Source organism: Populus euphratica, unplaced genomic scaffold (genome assembly GCF_000495115.2).
Source record: "Populus euphratica unplaced genomic scaffold, PopEup_1.0 scaffold505.1, whole genome shotgun sequence".
Lineage (NCBI taxonomy): Eukaryota > Viridiplantae > Streptophyta > Magnoliopsida > Malpighiales > Salicaceae > Populus > Populus euphratica.
Window position 1 is genome coordinate 48,065 of NW_011500382.1, and position 13,727 is coordinate 61,791.

At 31.7% G+C, this 13,727-nt stretch overlaps 2 protein-coding genes across 2 annotated transcripts; both read right to left on the reverse strand.

Annotated features, from left to right (window-relative positions):
- Positions 1-5,547: 5,547 nt before the first annotated feature.
- On the reverse strand, positions 5,548-7,912 carry LOC105114247 (probable inactive receptor kinase At1g27190). Its single transcript, XM_011010739.1, has one exon. The coding sequence runs from the start codon at positions 7,601-7,603 to the stop codon at positions 5,795-5,797; it is 1,809 nt and encodes a 602-aa protein (XP_011009041.1). The 5' UTR covers positions 7,604-7,912; the 3' UTR covers positions 5,548-5,794.
- Positions 7,913-11,885: 3,973 nt separating this feature from the next.
- On the reverse strand, positions 11,886-13,721 carry LOC105114248 (uncharacterized). Its single transcript, XM_011010741.1, has 2 exons — positions 12,175-13,721; positions 11,886-12,086 (listed from the first exon to the last, which is right to left on the reverse strand). Exon 1 carries the CDS (start codon positions 13,442-13,444, stop codon positions 12,242-12,244), a length of 1,203 nt encoding a protein of 400 aa, XP_011009043.1. The 5' UTR covers positions 13,445-13,721; the 3' UTR covers positions 11,886-12,086; positions 12,175-12,241.
- Between the last annotated feature and the right edge of the window lie 6 nt (positions 13,722-13,727).

Below are 13,727 nucleotides of genomic sequence, written 5' to 3' on the forward strand. Positions count from 1 at the left end.
AAAGTAATGATTTATCTTTTGAAAGAGTTTGTTCTGTGAGATGAAAAAAACTTCTTTAAAAACTGTCGTTGCATTTCATTCCAAGCATGAATGGATCTTGGTCTCAAATTTTGTAGCCATGTTTTAGCTTTATCTTTTAATGAAAAAGGAAAAAGCTTTAATCTGATGGTGTTTATGCTACAATTTGAGTCATTATAGGTGTTGCAAACCTCTTCAAATTCCTTTAAATGCAAGTATGGATTTTCTAAATCTAAACCATGAAAAGAAGGTAAAAGTTGAATAATACTTGGCTTAAAATTAAAATGAGATGCATCAGGAGAAAAAACTATGCATGATGGTGCACTTGTTCTTGTGGAATTCATGTGGTCTCTAAGTGTTCTAGCACGGTTATTCTCATTATGAAGTGATTGATTATCTTCTTTGACCATATTTTCTGAAAATGATGAGGATACCCTAGAAAGTCTACGACTTAATGTACATGACCACGCTTTGATTCACATGTAGGAATAGAATAAAAGAAAAAAGAAAACAAAAAAAAAAGAAACAAAGTTATATACAAGAAAAGTTAAAAGAGAAAATAAAATAAATACTATAATTAGTACAAGAACTTACCTCCCCGGCAACGGCACCAAAAACTTGACACGACTAAAAGATTGATGTCTTCTCCCAAGTGCAGGAGTGTCGAAGTAATAAATAACCCGGCAAGACCGGGGTCGAACTAGAGGGAGGTTAATTGTACAAATTATAAACAACAGTTATAAACAACAACAATAGCAATAACAACAACAATAACAATAACAACAACAACAACAACAACAACAACAACAACAACAATAACAACAATAATAATAGTGGTAATAATAATACTAATAATAATAATAAAGAAAGAAGAAGAAGAAGAAGAATATGAGAACTTGGAGATAGAATATTAATGTAAGGATTAAACGATGATAATAACAAATGTTAAGGTTAGAGGATCCACTAATGGTATGTCAAACAAATATAGTATAAACTCTTATTATTGAATTGAAAACCACACACAAAGGAGGTTCCAATCAGATTATATATTGTTAACATGATTACATTAGTCATCTTATTCAATTAATGCTAATACTTGTAAATCTCGTCAAGCATTCATGATTATAACTTATGTTAACAATAAATTAAGTTTCTTTTATAACTCAGGTGTCGGTTATAACATACAGTATGAACTATGAAAGTACTAAGCATTTGTTGTACCAAGTGTTATACAACATAAATCAAGATTAGTCATTTAACAAGCAAAGTATTAAAGAGTGAACAAGATAACAAATACAAAACATGTTAGTATCAAACATTAAAGTCCATATTAAGTTTACATTATACTTATTCTTACACCATTAGTGTAACCTTTTCACCTTGACATAACTAACTTAGCTAGACATAATGAAAGAAAGCAAAATAGATAAACAAAATAAGAACATAAAAGTTAACTAAGTAAAGGAAAGGAAATGAAAAAAACAAAATAAGAACATAAATAAGATAAAAGTTAACTAAGTAAATGAAAGGAAATGAAAGGTATAAACTTGATATTAATGAAAGCAAAGCATAAACATTACAAAAAATACAAAGAGAGAAAGGAAAAGCATGATCTTGATCTGGAAACCAAGATGCCTAAATGCATGGCAAATGCCTCCTTTTATAGGCCAAAAATGGGAACTATTGATTTGATGACTAATTGATGAGTGGGTGGCCAACTCTTGACTTGGTGACAATCCTTATCTTCTCTTGTCTACCCAAAATGTCATTGATAACGTCAAAATTGGAGGCACTTGAAAACATGAAAGTTGTAGGAAATTGTCTCATATTTCTTGTATAAAAAATTCAGGTCACTGAAACTTCTAGAACTCCAGATATGGGCCAAACACTGAATAGTGCTCGGGCTGGAAGACAGATTCTGACTTCTTTGTTGTTGCTACAATTTGGACTTAAAAAAGGCCTTTTTAGATCTTGGGCTCCAAATGAAAGTTGTAGGCTTATGTCTTACCGTTCCATCCATATAAATTAGACCTAAATCTGAGATCTACAGCTCCAGATATGACCTAATTATCTAACAGTGTTCCGGTTTGGATTGCACCGGCATCTCTTTTCTAAGTTTGGTCATCTCTTTGTCCTTTCAATTTCAGTTCTTAAATTCATCAATTAATTCTTTCATTTATGTGATAGGCCTCCATTTAAAATGAATATTTACCATAAATTAAAGGTATCTTATACTATTAGATATATTATTATAAAACATGCTTTAGTTAAGGAGTTATTGATACTTCAAGTGCAAAATGATGACATAAAACCTTGATAAAAAATATATTTTTAAATACTAATCATTTTACAAGCTACTAAGGCTATAGGGGAGAAATTGTCCACTACTTACTGGAAAATAAGCCATTAAGTTTATGGAGATCATAAGGGAGAAAGTGCACCACTATGTCTTGAAAAATAGGGATAATGGTTATGCTTTGTAATTTACATATCTTTATCTATAAATAAATTAGAAAGTCTTGGTTATATAGGCTACAATCTTTGTGTATAACATACACACTTATATTGTGTAATCCTTTGTTCCACTAAAATTAATTTTGTTAAAATTAATAGCCTTAAATCACAAAATTGATTTAATTAAAATGATTTTGTTAAAATTAGTAGCCTTAAAAAATCTCATATAAAATTTTCTTTTTATTTAAATTATCTTGTGTTGGTTTCGGCTTTATATCAGTGTTGGTTTTAGATTTTGTTGAGTTGTTCTTGAATTTGTTTTCTTGATTATCTTATCTTTTAACATTCATTTGATGAACTTTTTAAGTTAAATTTTTTTGACAAATTCTTATTTAGTTCAATAAAAAAAGTGGTAAATGGCAAGAGAGTGTGATAATAACATATAAAGAAGCTAGATTAAAAGTGAAACATAAGTTAAGTGACATATCTTTTAATGTAAACATATAAGATAGTGCAAGGTTTAAAACTAGCATCTTTTATACCTTTTAAATATGTCTTTCAAAAACAAGTCAACATCGAAGCAAGATGATGATTTGAGGTTGAATTGTTTTTTGGGGGGAGCGGAAATGATGAGATTAATCAAATAGCATCAGAAGATCCATTAAATGTCCCAACTAGGCATATTACAAGGTCAAGAGTTAAAAAGATTACAAAGGTATTCAATTGGCTATTTCATTATATTTGGGTCTTATTTCCTACATGACTTGAGGATTTAAATTGTTTCTCTACTTACACGCAAATTAAGCTTGTTTTTCTAATGTATAGTTTTATGTTAATGAAAATAACTTTTGAACTAACCATTTGATTGAGATGATATTTTTTCAAAAGATTCTAAAACCTTGTTTCATATAGAATTAAATTTTCATAACTATAAGAGATCGGAAAGGCTTTGCGATAAAGCCTTGAAGTTACTGTATAAGATTTGTAATATTTTCCTAGTTGATTTAGGATTTCTTTGTATTTTATTTAGAACTTTATTGTAATTTTTTTTTAATCTTGTTTTAGATATTTTACCTAGTATAAATAAGGCTATTTAACTTATATTTAAAGGGATAAATTCATTATTCAAAAATAAAAACTTGTGTGTGAGAGTTTATACCTTATACCTTTGATTCTATGTTTGTTATGAATAATAAGTCAAGGTTTTCATCTAATAACTGTGGTTCTTTAATTTAGGTAATTAATAGGTCGGGTTCTTTTCAACTTGATTTTAATTTTATTAAGTTATGTTCAATCTTGATTATGAGTTCTAGGATTTTTGCCCCTGAGTTCGTATTAGTTGGTATCATAACTTGACTTTAAAATTAGGTTTTATTTATCTATCTTTAAATTTAGTTTAGTTCATTTCTTGAATCTTTTTTTTTGTTTTTAGGTTCTTGATTTCATATTTACCCTATTTTCTAGTTTTTTTGTCTTCTTGATATCTTAGTTTTTTAGCTTGTGATTTCATTAGTTAAAAAAAAAAGTGATATGTCGATTTAGTGTGTGTGTGTGTGTCGAGAGAATTTAGATTAAGAGTGAAACGTAAGAGAAGTGATATATCTTTAAGTATAAACATGCAAGAAAGTATGTAGGGTTTATTATTAACATTTTTTACAGCTTTTGAATATGTTTTTTCAAAAGAAATGTCAATATCCAAGCAAGATGATGATTTAAGGTCAAATGTTTTTTAAGAAAAAGAGAATAATGAGAATTATCAACCAACTTCATAGGATCCATTATATTTGTTAATTAGGCCTTATTACAAGGTCTAGATCTAAAGAGATTAAATAGGTATTCAATAGACTAATTGAAGATATCTAGGCCTTATTTTCCACATGACTTGAGGATTCAACTTTTTTTTTATTTATACAAGGATTAGGCTTATTTTTATAATATGAAGTTTTATATTAATTAGCATAACTTTTAATCTGATGGTTAAATCAAGCTGTTATTTTTTCAAAAGATTCAAAAGGTTTTGTTTCTTTAGATTTAGACTTTCATAGTGATCACAGATTAAGAAAGCTTTGAGATAAAGCCTAAAAGTTACTGTTTGGGATTTGTAATATTTTCCTAGTTAATCTTGGATTTTTTTTTATTTAGAACTCTTTTGTAATTCTTTCAATTTTATTTAGGACATTTTACCTAATATAAATAGAGTTATTTAGCTTTTATTTAGAGGGATGAATTACTTTTTAAAAAATAAAAAATTACACGTGAGAATTTACTTTTATTTTTTGTTTTTCATTAAACTTTCAAAATTTATCATTAATTATTTATTTATAGTATTCATCTTTATATCTTTAATTCTTGATTTGTTATAATCACGAAAACTTATCAAAAATTACTTTTTTATTGCATTGAACCTTATACATTTTGTCCTTAGTTTGTTATAATCATAAGTCGGGGTTTTGAACCTTATATCTTTGGTTCTTGGTTGGCTATAATTAATTGGTCGAGATTTTTATCTAATAATTATGGTTTTTTATTAAGGTAATCAACATAGCAAGTAATATTTTAATTTTCATGAGTTGTATTGAATCTTAATTGTGAGTTATAGGATTGTTACCCTTCATGTTCACATCAGATAACATAGATGCAATATACTAATATCTATTTTAATCGTCACTCTAACCTATTCACATAAACCTGCAATATCTTCATTGGAGTAAATAATGCTTAATGCAGAATGACTAAAGATTCTTGTGTGTCAAGCACAAGCGCGTAGCAAGTATCTCCGTGATGTAGAGAGGGTAGCTAGAAAAATAACAGTACTACCATGCGCAGCAGAAAGCATTTAAGGTTGTATACAAGTTCATAGAATTGCTGGTGCAAAGAGTGGAAAATGTATGAAGAACTCAAGTTGATTGTTACTAGTTAGGCATTTAAAGGGATAAAAAATTACTAAGATAAGCGATCCCTTTATCAACGTTGATGCTCAAACGTAATACAAGGCACATCATTCACATCAAATTCCAAGGCCACAGACAGAGACCATATTGCAAATTGCATGCTGTGTTGGGGATGTTCCTTTTAGAAACAAAAGCAGACAAAATAGAGTTCTTCAGATTCAGTAATCTGGAGTTAAAAGAGAGTTTTATTTTTATCACACAGCAATAGATAACGAATAAAAAGGAAGATCAAAGGAAGGATACATCACACCATTTACATTTTAAATCCAGAGACTCTGGAATACTGACCAGACAACGTGTAAATTCATTCTGACAGAAGTTTTACCATTTTGTCAGGGCCTCTCTCATCTTAATTTCCTCCAAAGCTACTCTTAATCATAATCTTGTTTGCCAAAAATCAATGGAAATTCATCATCTAGCTCGGACAAAGCATGATGATCACTGGCAATCGTCTTTAAGGATTGGTAGGTCTTGTACATAGACCATCTGTCCTTGGGCCGAGCAACGACACAATTACAAGCAATTTTTAGGAACTGGTAAATTTCTTCATCGTGTCCCTTGCCACAGATTGCCTTGTCAACTGCGTCTTTGCTTCTACCAGAACTTGAGAGGTGATTTACCCAATCCACCAAGCTCCCTTTGAATCCTTCTTCAGCATTGCTGATGTCGAGAGGTTTTTGCCCTGTCACCAGCTCCAAAAGCACCACCCCAAATCCATACACGTCTCCTTTGAGGGAAGCAACCATAGTGCTTGAGTACTCTGGTGCCACATAACCGAATTCTCCCAAATCACCATTAACATAACTGCTCTCGTTAGAGTCTGAGCAAGTCATCTTTGCCAATCCAAAGTCCATAATCCGAGCATCAAAATCTTCATCAACGAGAATCACATCGGAACACAAGTTCTGATACAGGAATGGAGGCTGGCACCCATGATGAAGCCATGCTAGACCCCTAGCAGCACCCAAACCAATCCTGAATCTTGTTGACCAATCCAGTGCATTACCGGACCCATGGAGCAAAGAATACAAAGTCCCATAAGACATGTGCTTATAAACCAAAAGCTTCTCCTCCTCCACAACACAATACCCCAAAAGGGGTGCCAGATTTGGATGCCTGATCTGGCCTAATCGATTCATCTCTAAACGAAACTGCTTCTCACCGAGCTTACAAGTAGTAAGACGCTTGAGTGCAAGAGCCGATCCATCAGGAAGAACAGCCTTGTAAGTAGTGCCCGTCCTAGTTGAAATGATGATATTGTCTGGGCTAAAATTGTTTGTAGCAGCTATTAAATCAGCCAATTTAACCTTAACTAGAGGCTTTTGAAACAAAGAAACTTGAACAAGCTTGTGAGACCTCAATCTCTGAGCCCAACTAGTATCATCACCTCTTTCAAAGCCATACCCTCCCTTTCTCTTCCTCACAGAACACCTCAAACGATACCACCACAACACCCCAAATCCTAGCAACAAAGAAGAGGCGGCGCCAAAAACCCCGGCAGCAATTATAATGGCAAGATTCTTGTTGCTTAACCCACCACACTTTGATAAAGGCTTCCCACACAGTCCCTTATTCCCATCAAAACTCGTGGAATCAAGATTTGTAAAGAAGGAAGGAACTGTACCAGCAAGGTCATTATTTTCCACAGAAAACTGCTTGAGCCTACCCAAACTAGAAAATTCAAAAGGAATAGACCCAGAGAGACGGTTATTAGATAGTATCAACTTATTCAAATAAGTACAGTTTGCAAGATCAGGCGGTATAGGGCCAGAAAGATCATTATTTGAGAGATCAAGAGTGACCAAGTAAGGCACCCAGGTACATATTTGAGCAGGAATCGTACCAGAGAGATAATTTGATGAAAGATCCAAGTTTTGCAGGCTTTGACAATACCGTAACGATTCAGGAACTTGTCCTGAAAGCTTCATGTCACGTAATTGGAGGTTAATTATCCTGTTCTCTCGATCATTCCAACATGAAACCCCAACAAAATTGCAGATGAATCCAACTGATGAGTTTGCAAAGTTCCATGTGGTCAGCTGCCCTCCCGGGTTATCAAGAGAGTTCTTTACACCTTGCAGGCACCTCACGTCATCTTCACCAAGAACATTAATGACACTCAACGCAACCAGAATAACAATGATGATATTTAAAGCACAAATCTTGGATGAAACCTTCATGGAGTGAAGAAAAAGAAGCTGTAATAATTTCCAAGAGTCTTTCTTTTTTTTCTTGACTTATTGAGGAAACATATTAAAATTTATCTTGGATTGAAGCTTGCGTGTTTACAAGTTGAAGATGGTCTAAAGGAAAGGGAGGTATTGACTTTGATTTGATGTTAGTATTATATTATTAGTATTATTATGTGAGTGAGAGTATAATCGTACGCCTACTCCTGCAACTTCGTTCCTCATATTTGTCGATGATGTTAGATGACGGGTGTGTGCTTTGTTCCTTGGAAGTGAACTTTTTCAAGAGAGTTTTTCAATGGTAAGTGTGTGACTGATGATTACAGCTTCTTTGACTGAACAGAGGAACTGTTTAGCGGTTAAATTAAGAATTTATTTATTTATTTTTACCAGAACAAATATATATATATATATATATATATATATATATATTGCAGTCAGCAGGTCCACAAAGGGTGGTTTCTAGTTGTAGTTTCCATTTCCTAATTAGGCAGGCAATTGAAAAAGGGCTAGTATAGTCAAATCCGGGGCCATCTATGCTTACCCTGTATTTTTACCTGTTTTTGTAGTTTTCTAACCCCTTGCTCTCTTTGTTTTTTTCCCGTTGGGGGATAGCTTGCCTTCTCACCGAATATTAGAATTGATAAAAAAAAAAAAAGTTATTTAATTTGTTAAAAACTTGATTAACAATCTGTTAATTATTTTATTTAAAAAATTAATCAAAATAATATTATTTTAAATCTTTAAAAAATAAAAGATTTTGATTAACTCTCCTAGCATGTGATCTAAACTTTATCTTGATTATATTTTAAAATTATACTTCTAAAATGATAAATTTTAGAAATAAATAAAAATAATAATTAAATTGCTTCAAACATGTGAATATTATGTCTTCTAAAGTATTTACTTTTATTAAGGATTTTTTTATCTCTTTCTTAAAAGTAGCATAATAAAAATAAAAATAAAAATAATATACTTCTAAATTTAATTAAAAAAACAATATAATTTAGCATGTTGTAAATATTATTTGTGACCTGATTCAAAAAATATGATAGAAATTATTTCTTAAGGCTCTTAACTTCTTGCCAAAAAACTAAACCAATAATTTATAATTCAACATATTTTTATAACCTTTAATTTAATTTCAACTAAATTCATAATTAAAAAAATTAATTCTCATACCAATCAAATATATCATTTAAATATATATATATAAATCAACTTATTATGTAAATAAACTTAAACCAAAATCATCCTAGTTCATAGACGGGCCTGCTTTCTCAATTTTTTTCTCTTTCTTAAAAGAAGCATAATAAAAAGAAAAAAAAATAATATACTTCTAAATTTAATTTAAAAAATAATATAATTTAGCATGTTGCAAATATTATTTGTGACCTGATTAAAAAAATATGATAGAAATTATTTCTTAAGGATAATATAATTTGACAAGTTGCAAATATTATTTATGACCTGATTTAAAAAATATGATAGAGATTGTTTCTTAAGGCTCTCAACTTCTTGCCAAAAAACATTACATATTCTTATAATCTTTAATTTAATTTAATCTAAATTCATAATTAAAAAAATTAATTCTCATTTAAATACATATAAAAATTAACTTATTATATAAATGGACTTAAACCAAAATCATTCAAGTTCATAGATGGGCCTACTTTCTCAATTTTTTTGTTTATTTTTATTTAGGATTTTTTTTTCTCTTTCTTAAAAGTAGCATAATAAAAATAAAAATAAAAATAATATACTTCTAAATTTAATTAAAGAAATGATATAATTTAGCAAGTTGCAAATATTATTTATGACCTAATTTAAAAAATATGATAGAGATTATTTCTTAAAGCTCTCAACTTCTTGTCAAAAAACATTAAATCAACAATTTATAATTTATAATTCAACATATTCTTATAACCTTTAATTTAATTTAAAATAAATTCATAATTAAAAAAATTAATTCTCATACAAATTAAATATATCATTTAAATATATACATATATAAAAATCAAGTGATTATGTAAATGGACTTCAACCAAAACCATCCAGTTCATAGGTGGGCTGCTTTCTCAATTTTTTTTTGTATCTAGAACCGATTAAAACTAAAGGTATAAGAAAATCTAAAAATAAATAAGATATATTTACCAATTTATATTCTATAAAATAAATATGGCACTCACTTATAACATATAAACATTTCTTAAGTATGTTACAAGTTTTCATTTATACCCCCTTCATTTGAAACCAACATATATAGTATCTGTCTGCCACGATTTTTTCCTGTCACATCTTGTGATATTTGGCTCGGAGATTTCTTAATAAGTTGGTAATATTATATTAAGAAGGCGTTCTTTCCTCCTAATTATGGTTTCTTTAGTTGGCCAAAAGTTGATTTGAGTGTAGTTTGGTGTGGTCAAATTAAACACCTTTGAGCTTAAGAAAGGTTAGGGAGGTTGATGAAGCTAACTAACCACATACTTAGTTGGATTTGAGGACATGACAGCAACACCTGCAAGAGATCTGGATGTCTTCACTACAAGGGGCACCAGCCATTGAAGGTGCTGTGCCCAAAGACTTAGTGCTTCGCACTATTTTGACATCACAATGATCTGTAAACCTCGACCCGAATTCATAGTTTCCCTTGTTATTTAGCTTGTTCTGATATTTCTTCAGGATTTGAATGGTTCTTCATATCGCTTGTCTTTTTGCTCAAAACACTAAAATGTTCTGTCGAATATGAAAATACCGTCTTTTTGCTCAAAACACAGCGAATAGACTAAAATGTTCTGTCGAATATGAAAATACTGCTTAAATTCTAAAAGTTAATGTCTAGATAATATTGACTTCATATTTACTGGATCCCCGATTGAAGAGAAAGGAGAGATTAAATGCTAGCAAGCTCCATTTTGACCATAAAAAACCATGAATCTTCATGTTCATCTCCGCTGAAAGGGTTTTTGCTGGTGGTACGTAGTACCAATCTCTTGTGTGATCTACAAACGAAGATCGAAATCCTAAGACTATATAGTTCACTTTTCAGTTTTTGTACGAAATTGAATAAGTTTGTGGAATGACTGCATATCAAATTGATGGAGCTGAGAATAATCTTCTCTTGTTTTATGGTCGACCTTCACTTTCAATTTTTGTTCTATTGATCTATCTATATTCAGTCTCAAACTTCCATTACACGTGTTATTCACTCAGAAAGAAGCCAGGCAACTATCTATGCTTGTGTTTTTTTTTTTTTTTAAAAAAAAGAACAATTAAAATTTTTATTTTTTTTTATTTTCAGATAATTTTATTAGATTAATATTAAAAATAATTTTTAAAAAATAATTATTATTATACTTTTAAATAATTAAATATCATGATGAATAAAAAATGAATGACTAATAATGCATTCAACGCAAGAAATTTCCAGACCATTTTGTATATAGTGATGAGAAAGGTTGTTAGGTTTGATAATTGGAACACATTGGTGCCGTTTTGTTTTTATATTTTAAAATTAATTTTAAAATAATTTAATTTTTCTAAAAGTAATATATTTTTAATATTTTTAAATTATTTTATTTTGATGTGCCGATTTTTTTAGTATTTTTAAATTATTTAATATTGATATAAAAATTTATTTTTAAAATTATTTTAATACATTTCTAAATAAAAAATACTTTAAAAAACAACTACAATCTAATTCTCAAACACCTCCTAAATCAAAATTGCAAGTAGCTGATTGCTAATCTCCCCCACATCTCATGCGATGCAAGCAGCCCTTTTTTATGGTTTCTTGAAAAAAGTATTCTCTCAATAATCACCAAAGAATCGCGCAAGACATTTGAATTCAGAGCCACATCCTTCTCCTAGCTGAGCTCGAGGAACAGTTAGTTTCATTACCACCAACATTTCCCAGAAAAAGAAACCAAGTGCATAGTCTAATATTGACTCAACATGAAAGCAGAAGCTTATTTGGAACCCTGAAAGAGACGTAAAAATATTGGCATAAATCAGAGTGCACTTCCAGCTACGCAACTATTCCTAATAGAGCGAGAGTCCTCTTCAGCAAGTTTGTTGTTATTCCACCACTTAAGGACAATACCATGCTAGTCAATTTCGAATCTGATCAGCATTCGAAAACTCCTCCATAACTTTGTTTCTTTTCTTCCATCCTGCCCTAATTACTCATATATATATATATGATCAGGTATTGGTCTTGAATTTATTATTTTGGGACCATAGAAAAAAACCAACCACTTTCAGGCCAATATCATTTAGGCAAAACATGTATATGCAGTGTCCTCAGCCATAAACATTAGTAGAAATTAGTCCCATCAGATTTCAATTTCCCTGCACATAACTAAGATCATCCACTAAAATTTACATGCTTTCAGTTCCCACTGACTGAGATATGAAATCGTCATGAATATGGAATCACGGAATTTGCACTGAATGACAAAGGCAGCATGTTATCCTAGTACGGAAAACAAAAGGAGTCATGACATCTTATCCCAGGTGGGGCATGTTTAAGAAGATACAGAGAATGTTTAAGAGAAACCAACCTAACGAGCAGCTTGAGCTAATGTCCCTAGATGACTCATTTATCAAGCTAGATTTATGTGGCTCTGGTTAATCTTCCAGCTTTTCCTCTGCTTTCCTTTTTAATTTGTTCTTCTCGCCAGAAGCGTTGTTATCAGAGCTGCTCACAGCTTCCTTCTTGTGCTTCCTCTGAAAGGTGTATTTAAGAAGCCTATTGTCTGATTGACTCGGAAACACATTAGATTCCAAGGATGATTTGGCAACTTTTATATCAGAGGGCACCGGCGGTACACTAACAGTAATTTCTTCGGATGTTTTGGCATCTTTCAAATTAGAAAATACAATTGGTACATTGATCATCTGAGCATTTGATTCATAACTTGGAACTATAGGACTCTGGTTAGAATCGAGTTCTTCTTTTTCCAATTCATCTACAAACTCCATGTCCTTGTCTGCGTCAGTTTCCTCAACGGATCCACAGAGTGCCTTTACACTAACTTCAACATTTGTAGAGCCACATATTGAATCCAAATCAACTCTAATTGGTGTTAAAACGGGACCCAAGCTAGGTAGTGGCTTCAGCTTGACATCATTTTCAGTTATCTTTGACTGGTCTTCGTCAGATTTAACATTACCATGGAGCAAAAATGAGTAATTCTTGCAAGGAGTGAGAACAAAAGGTTTTTGACAAATTTCAGAGTGTTGAATCGAAGGGGACGAGGTCGAGGAAGAGCCAGAAGTTGTAATTCGTTCTGTTCTTGGTCTTTTCCCTTCAGGAACAATCATTTCAGCAGTAAGGCAGTCATTTGTTTCCAGCAATTCTTCTTCCAGCTCAATGGGATTCTTCTTCATATCCTGATTGCTAGGCTTGACAGGGGGTGAGGTGCACAAATGTTGATCAGATTTAACAGTGCCATTTACTGAGTTTATCTTACGACGAGAAACTATAGAAGGTGGTTGATAAGGTTTTCTGACAATGGGACAAGACTTGCGCTTAGCTTTGGCTTTTGCAAACCTCCCCCTTTTCTGTCTTGATGAGCAAACCTTGACATGGTTTCTTACTTCTTCCCCTGAAAAGTTCATTTTCCTCACGTTCTTAGTCTTAGGAGAAGTTTCAGTACATTTACCTTCATCCCCATTACTTGCTTTGACAATAACCTCATTCTTTACGAGTGATTGCTGCTCCACTTCTACATCTGAAGGAGGCAATTTGCTAGCAAACGCATTTCCTTCAGATGCACGAATTCTCTGCGTACAACCATTTCTATACAACTCCGGCTCCTTGTTTGCCATAGTAATGGAGGCTAAGTCTGCATTACGTGAAGAATAGTTCTCCAAAGGTGAAACACTCAATTGCTGATCTTCTGTGTTGCAGCACCTATTGAAATTTCTCTGATCCAGTAGTGTACTCTTTACATTAGAAGTTGCCACAGTTTGAGGTGGCAAATTAGATAGAGAGAGTACAATGGGCTCAGATGTTAAACGTTGGTGAGAAGATTCATTTTCCTTCACAGCTTCTCCATTCGAAGGTTGGACTTGGCTGTTCCTTACCTTCTCTAGCTCATCACGTACCCAT

Excerpts from the sequence above, each read along its gene's own strand:
- LOC105114247 (XM_011010739.1), bottom strand. The coding sequence starts at position 7,603 with ATGAAGGTTTCATCCAAGATTTGTGCTTTAAATATCATCATTGTTATT.
- LOC105114248 (XM_011010741.1), bottom strand. The coding sequence starts at position 13,444 with ATGGCAAACAAGGAGCCGGAGTTGTATAGAAATGGTTGTACGCAGAGA.